Genomic DNA, 8,416 nt, shown 5'->3' with positions numbered 1-8,416 from the left:
GGTTCCCCTTGAATGGGTACCGATTCCCCTTGCCCAGAAATCATATTTTCAACCCGAAAATTACTTCATTTCCTCTCAAACACTTCATATATCATCCCCTTTTCATTCTTAACTCTAGTACACATACTTAAACCAATCTATATTCATTTATTTCATCTTAAACCTCAAAATCCTATCTTCCATATGAGATTCAAGAATCATACCAAATTTTCAATGTGTTCTAATTCCAATTCTAACACTTCATACTTCTTAATTAGATTGATGACAAGTCAAATTCATCCATAAAACTTCAACAACCATACCATATCAAAATTTCATCTTAAAACTCATATTGCAAATTCCTTCATAATTCCTTTATCTTATTGTTTAAATCTCATATAAGCTTTCCTTAAGCTTATTTAATACCCAAAGAATCAAAACTAAGCTTAAAACTCAAGAATTAACCAACTGAAATTAAACTTACCTTTGCCTTGCTCTCCCACGTATGAAGAAGAAGAAATGAGAAGAGAACTCTGGATGTTTCTCACATTTCCCACGTTTATATTACCTTTAAAAGGAATATAAAAATCTTTCTGGTCAAATGACCATTTAACCCTTAATTTCCTTTAATAATTACTAAATAACCTTCATCATATATATATCCAATAATCATTGAACTATTTCATTCTTATACTTTAGTCACCAAATTCTGAAACTTTACAATTTGGTCACTAACCCGGTATTGAGGATGTTACACTTCTAATCATACATGAATTTCTGAATAGAAGAGACTATCTTCAGATTTCATTCAGCCCATCAGGATTAATCATTATTTGCAAAAAGTTTTCTAAAATCTTTAATGTATGATAGAGAAAAATAACAAAGGGGGGTTCAAGACGTAAATTTTGATTACGCCTTGAAACCAAATGAGGATTCAAGTTGAAAACCAAAAAAGGCAGCTCGAATATAAAAATTGTGCAACTAAGGCAATCGCACAAATTCCTTGATAAGGCACCGCACAATATGAACGTGACCATCAAAGTTGGGAGCCGGAGAACACTTCCGGTAGAGGAGCTTATAAGCTACCCGATCAAACCTTTGAGCATCGAATAAAAAATGCCAAACCAGTGACCAAACACAATAACCTGAGACTTTTTTTCTTTACTTAACCATTTCCCAAAGATAGCTTTGATCTTGACACTTGTCAAATAGCTATAATTTATTGAAGGATTAACAATTTAATTAATTATTTGATATCCAATTAACTCTAGTTTTATGATTCGTCTCAATTGTAAAACCGTGAAAGGGGAAATATTTTCAAAACTTCTGATTAAACATTTTTCGAAACTCTTTTAATTGATATTTTCAGAACTTTGAAAATAAAAGAGAAAGAAAAACATTTTTTCAAACAAGACAATCTCTCTAGAGTGGATCTTGGTAAATGACATGTGGCTCTCAGATATAAAACTCATGCTTAGAATCAACGTTGAAGAAAAAATAAGGGATAATGGGGCATCTTTGAAGATTCAACATCGAATATTGGGGCATCTTTGGGGGATTCAATATCCAGATGTAAATGACCCGATCTTTTGAAGGCATTTCCTCCACATGCAGGAACAAGCAGACAAAGAATGAGGCTCAATCCAGGAGATAAAACATGACTAATTCATGTTGTATGTATCTTAGACATACTTAAGAGCATCACATTTACCATTTTTTGCATACATAATTTTTTGAAGCTTTTAGAGTCAAGTTTCAACTTCAAAGATTCTCGATTCAAAAGCACATTCAGAAATCAATGGTGGTTGCTTAACTCAACAGCGAAGAGCTACACCTCAACCAATTTGACCAATTGAAAGATCGACATATTTTAGAATCAACCTCAAACGGGTTTGAAAGCCAAACCATAACGAATACAGTTCAGCTTAACTCAAAGACGAGTGGCTAATTTACAGTTTCAGTCAGCAATTTTAACTTCACAGCGAAGGATATTGGACTCAACAAACAACTTCTCAGTTTCATTCAGAGCCAATTTCAACTTCACGGTGAAGAATATTGGACTCGAAACAATGCAAGCTTGGATTTCAACTTCATGAAGAAGGATATTCAAGTCAAGGCTCAACTTCACAACGAAGGGGTCATCCACGATTTCAACTTCAAGACGAAGGATATCGTGCCAACTCTAGATTGGATTTCAACTTCACGACGAATGATATCCAATTCAAAGCTCAACTTCATGGCGAATGAGCTTCACAGCTTCATTAAGAGCTAATTTCAACTTCACGGCGAAGGATATTGAACTCGAAGCAATATTCATCTTTAGATTGGATTCCAACTTCACGACGAAGGATATCAAATTCAAGGCTCAACTTCACAACGAATGGGTCATCCACGGTTTCAACTTCACGATGAAGGGAATCGTGCCCACCAGCAATATTCATCTTCAGATTGGATTTCAACTTCATGACGAAGGATATCCAATTCAAGGCTCAACTTCACAACGAATGGACCATCCACGATTTCAACTTCACGACGAAGGGAATCGTGCCTACCAGCAACATTCATCTTCAGATTGGATTTCAGCTTCACGACGAAGGATATCTAATTCAAGGTTCAACTTCACAACGAAGGGGCCCTCCACGATTTTAACTTCACGACGAAGGATATCGTGTTCATTTGCAGCATAACTCAAGGAAAAAAGGGTTATCTCCCAACAGAAGGCCTTCGAGTTCGATTACACTTAGCTTAAATGCACATCATTTGCAGCATAGCTCAAGGCAAGAAGGGTTATCTGCCAACAAAAGACCTTCGAGTTCGATTACACTCGTCTCAAAGGCACATCATTTGCAGCATAACTCAAGGTAAGAAGGGATATCTGCCAATAAAAGACCTTCGAGTTCGATTACACTCAGCTCAAAGGCACATCATTTGGAGCATAGCTCAAGGCGAGAAGGGTTATCTGTAAGCAAACCTTCGAGTTCGATTACATTCAGCTCATGGACATATCAAATTTACAGCATAGCTCAAGACGAGAAGGGTTATCTGTTAACAAGAATTTTCAAGTTCGATTTCATTCAGTTTGAAGACATATTCACCGCATGGTAGCAACGATGAACTACTTTCCGGAAGAATTTTCAAGCCGAGGTTTTTAAATCGAGGAAAAGACCAAGGCCCAATTTCAAGCTCAACCTGAAGCCCGATTACAATTGTTCTCCAACATCAAACACATCAAAAAATTGGACAAAAACTGGTTGTCTTTTTCATCTTTACCCTATTCTTGTTAACACAAAAATGTGCAAAGAGGGGCAGCTGTAGACACCTGTTTTGTCCGGGTCAAAAAAGAAAAGTCACCCACCGATTTATCCACTATCATCGCTTCATCCACATGCCACTGCCACAATTTCAAACATGTTGAAAAAAAAGCATGAAAAAATATATAATTCGGGCTATATAAACCCGAACAAGAAATGTATGAAGGGGGAGTTGGATTCATCAATAAAAAGTAAAGAAAAATCTTCAAAGTTATTTTTGGTATTCTTATTTTATGTTATTCATTTATTATCTTTCAAATAAAAAATAACAACAAAAAAGGAAAAAAAAGATGTTTTACCGTTCTGTCGAAATCTCGCTCGCGTTCGGAGGTTCGGTTCGACGAACTGAACGGTGAGAAGGAGCGTCTCGAGGAGGGGAGTAACATACTGAAATTTGAGCTTGATCCAACGACGGACGACGCAGATCGGAGCCCAGGAAAACTGAGCGATTTTTTGCCATTTCACGACGTTCGGAGCACCCCCTGATGAAACGGAACCTGGATCCATGACCATCGTGTCAAGATGAGTCTCCTGGTAAATTTTGGTGGCCATCGGCCACATCCGGCGTGCGGCGGGTAGGAGAATTTTTGAAGCTTGCAGGTTTCTGGGCTGCTTCACGTGGAAATGAGGATATATTATGGTTGTACAGAAAAAGGGTAAATCATGCGTAAGGTCCCCAGATTCTAAGATGTTTTTTGCTTGGTTCACATATCTTAATTGTTAAATCATGCATAAGTTCTTAGCTTTAGCATATTTTATACTATGATCACCCTTTTTTATTTTATTTCGATTATGCATGCTGATGTTGTTTTATTTTAATTTAGTCACTGTTAATTTCTGATTTAGTTACTGTTATTTTAATTTTTGTATTTTGGTCACTTTTTATATTTTTATTCGAATATGACTTAGGAATTTATGCGTGTTTTATTTTGGTCTCTAATGTAAATTATTTTCTTTTATTTTGGTCTTTTAATTTTATAGTAATTTTATTTTAATCACTAATTGTGTGTGCTTGGTATTTTGTCTAATTACTAGGTGATCATTTAACATTTTCTTCATTTTTAGAATAAAAATTATTATTATTATTTCCTAATTTTTATATATTTTTTTATTTTTTTATTTCTTTTAGAAATTAACATTTTCTTAAATTTTTTTTTTTATTTTTAACATTTTCTTCATTTTTATTTATTTATCTTGTAACATTATTTCACTTTATTATTATTATTTTTATCTTAATTTTTTTAATCTTCTAAAATTTTTCTTTTTTTGTTTAGCATTCAATATTTTATTTTACCATCTAATATTTTGTTTGATTTTTCAGTAGTAACTTCAATCGATAAAAGGTAAATAATTCGAATTGAATTTTTTAAATTTCAATTTAAATTTAAAGTTTTGCAATTAAGACAACCAACAAATTAAATGGTACCGAAAGGGTAGTTCAAAGGTGTTAATCATTCCTTGACTGTAACCGACTCCTGAATCCGTTTTAATCTAATCTTTGTAACCAGTTTTTCGTCTTAAAAATATTTTTTCTTAAAATTGTTTTGAATGACGTTTTTAGGCATTTGGCCTATCTAGTCCAAAGGTCGATGACGATTCTTTTTTCAATTCTATCAAATTTAATTCCAAATCACTGAATTTTCTAAATTAAAAGTCGTAACCGTTTTTTAAAATAATATTTAATTATTCCACCGAAAAATGGTTATGACAATGCTGTGAAAGGGAAGCAATACTTTCATGGGTTACTCGACTGCTGCTTGCAACATCCTCTCCCAACATAAATCTTCGCTTAAAATTCTCAGTGGAAGACTTACTAACGACTTTATGATGGTCAGACAATATCACTCCCTAACTCTCATTACCATCCTTACCGTTCTCCAAAATTGTGTATGCCTTATGAGTACCTGGAACATGAGCTGAAAAGTGTATCACCGGTTTTGCATTCTGTCCCGCCACCGATGGTAACACCTGAACCCCGTCCATCTCTTTGTTTCCTTTAGCCTCGGATTAGACGCTAAATAAGCTGAATTCATAGTGAAAACACGCTGAGAATTGTTAATCTATGGGATTACTATCGGAGCTTTCCGTTTTGCTCGAGATTTAGTTGGCTTTCCATTTCCATTGTCTTGACCCGAAGTTCCCTAATGATCAGTACCCTCTTCACAATGTTCCTTTGATAAAACCGCAAATCTTGAAGAATTAACACCCTATTTTGGCATCTCTAACGGTTGTCCTACTCTTGCTACTTTTTTTTGGCTTACGCTTCCTCTTTTCCACAACCATCCATGGATCATAAAGGTATTCTCCCTAGGATTCCATGGTAGGACCATTCGTCCCTTTTTCGACTCCTCCGAGACCGTCTTTTTCTCAGGATTAGAACCTAGCTTAGAACAAGCATCACTAGAATGGCCATAAGTTCCACATGAATAACAAATATTACTCAAACCTGCATATTCCAGCTTTTGAATAAATCCATCAATCCCAACGCACAATTTAAGCGGCTTATTGAGATCCACAATTAATGCAAGCCTAGCAAACTTACCACGACCACATGCTTGAGTATTATAATCCACTTTCACTACTCTTCCAACCGCACCTACAATCCTTCGGAATAGTGCTTTCGAATATTATCGATAAGGAAGCACCGACAATCGCATCCAAACGAACACCTGAGAAGGGTGCTTTTCAGACGTAAAAAAGAACGACTCCACGGTTGAACCGTTAAGTAACTACCATAGATATTCCAAGAACCTTCGGTTAGAACCTTGACGTAATCATCTCTATTGCAAAATTTCGCAAGATAATAACTGTTTTCTAAATCCACTAGCTGGACCTTCCCTATTGGCTTCTAGTCAACAACGTCTTATACCCAATCGACATGTCCAATAATCGGATAACCAGCACTTGTCCCATACTCTGGTCAATCTTATCATGGACACGATCCAAAAATCATATCGTTGTAATCGGACCAGTATCGTCAATAACGCGAGGTCGTGGGATCGAGTCTCACGGAGTACATTTCATAATTCGGAGGTCTTTTATGGAAGTTGCTCTCAACTTAGTGTTGGGGGCAGCCTACTATATTACCTCCTCCTTACCTTATTACATATGGGAATAAGGGACAACCATTTTTTTTTCCATTTAGGACAACGACATTATAAGCGGTACTGAAAAACTAATTGGTACATCCCCCATCTTTATTGCCCTATTCGAGTCCCATCCAGCGAAGGTAACTCCTCAACAGCATATTCCTCCCCCCCCCCCCTTCCCTCCCCTTGAACTTAGCTATCGTTACTACGTCACATTGCCAAAGCATCCTCTACGTTTCTTTGTTTCTTAAGGATCCTGTCTTCCTTAAGCGATGACCCCTTGCGCTCAAGAACTGGAAGGCACGAGACTTGTGGAAACAAATCCGGCGGCAGGCCATTTTGCCCCACCTCTGACCTCCTGCCACGTTGTCACACTCACATTAGGGTTTTCCGGAGAAAGCATACTAGTTTTTTTTTCTAATGCTATAATTTCTATTATTCTTTAGTATTAAACATACTTTTTTAAATAAATTAAAAACTTTTTTTATCTGATATTCTCATATATTTGAAAAAGTTAGTTACATATCTAAGCAAGCATGAAAGAACATCATCGGACATCATTAACAACAGCAGAATAAATGGTCTGAATTATATACTACATTGATAAATAGGTAGATACCTGAAAGATAAAACCCTCCTACTAAACCAAATTAATTCTAAACTAAACATCACGGGCAAAAGGATCAATCAGCTTTGGAGAACCCGAAGCTATCGCCGCCAAATTCATATGGCTCCGTCGTTCTCGGTGGCACCTTCGACCGCTTGCACGACGGCCATCGCCTCTTCCTCAAAGTAAAACTAATATATTCATCTCTTTTTCTCTCTGTTTTCCGATTGCTCGTGTTCTTGATCCGAATTTGAATGAAAGAAACATTTTCTTTTTGGAAATAGTCAGCAGCGGAGCTTGCCAGGGATCGAATCGTGGTGGGTGTTTGTGATGGTCCCATGTTAACCAAAAAACAGGTTAGTTTTTTTTTTGCTTACTCTGAAATAATCGAAACCCTAAAGTTGGTTGATTGGTTGACATAGAAAAGGCAAAAGACCTTTTATTAACTGTAGTAATCATTCTCTCATTTGTGTAGTTCGCTGAATTGATTCAACCCATTGAAGAAAGGATGCGTAATATTGAGAATTACATTAAGGTATGAAATGAACCTGGAGTATTTTTATCGGAGAAGACCATGAAGGAGTATTAGGGTTCAGTCATTTGATGATTTTGTTTATTAATAATTTTGCTCATATTTATGCAGTCTATCAAACCAGCGCTGGTAGTGCATGTTGAACCTATTACAGATCCCTATGGACCTTCAATCATTGATGAACATTTGGAGGCCATTGTTGTGAGGTTTGTCACTGATCGTCTAAGATATGATATAAAGGAACCGATTTTCTGAAATAAAAGAGAGTTGTTTTGGTAATTTAGTTCACATGAATGCTTACTTTGCTTTCTGGATCTTGTACTTTGAACTGCAAAAAATTGTGTTGCCTTTTAAAATCCCATTTCTACATTTGTCCTTGCAGTTTAAGTTTTGTTTTTCATTTGAATTAACCCTGTGGTGACATGGTGATTTTGCCATGTTCGAAAAAGTGGCAACACAAGGGACGAGCTACTTTATATTTACCTTTGATAACGCTAGTGGAATCCATCTTTGCCTAACTGCAGTAATTTCTTGACAGCAAGGAGACATTACCAGGCGGAGTCTCAGTTAATAAGAAAAGAGCTGAAAGAGGCCTTTCTCAGTTAAAGGTTTGTTTTTGTCTGGTTGATTTCTATGCTGTAGGTTGGTTTTGTACGTAATTTACTTTGAAGTGGAAATAATACAAATTCTCTTTAGAATTTCGCAAAGTTTGTCAAAGATGACGTCTTGAGATGGTGACGTTTTCTGTAGATTGAAGTTATAGATCTAGTTTCTGAAGGACGTAGTGGAGGCAAGTTGAGTTCAACAACATTAAGGAAGCTTGAAGCTGAGAAGGCCAAAAACCAAAGTCCACCACATACTTGATGGTAATAAACTGATTTTCTATCAATGGCTGCAA

General features: G+C 36.2%; 1 protein-coding gene across 1 annotated transcript; it reads left to right on the top strand.

The window, feature by feature from the left end:
• Positions 1 to 7,048: 7,048 nt before the first annotated feature.
• On the top strand, positions 7,049 to 8,416 carry LOC120153032 (phosphopantetheine adenylyltransferase-like; the record flags this gene model as incomplete). The annotated part of the gene is made up of 6 exons (XM_039165060.1): positions 7,049 to 7,171; positions 7,271 to 7,342; positions 7,462 to 7,521; positions 7,630 to 7,724; positions 8,057 to 8,126; positions 8,269 to 8,416. Coding segments are annotated over 6 exons (534 nt in total), but the record flags the coding sequence as incomplete, so codon positions are not given.

This window comes from Hibiscus syriacus, unplaced genomic scaffold (assembly GCF_006381635.1).
Source record: "Hibiscus syriacus cultivar Baekdansim isolate YM2019G1 unplaced genomic scaffold, ASM638163v2 tig00111098_pilon, whole genome shotgun sequence".
Taxonomy (NCBI): Eukaryota; Viridiplantae; Streptophyta; class Magnoliopsida; order Malvales; family Malvaceae; genus Hibiscus; species Hibiscus syriacus.
Note: the sequence above shows the minus strand (reverse complement) of the source record. Positions and strands in the feature narration are given on the sequence as shown.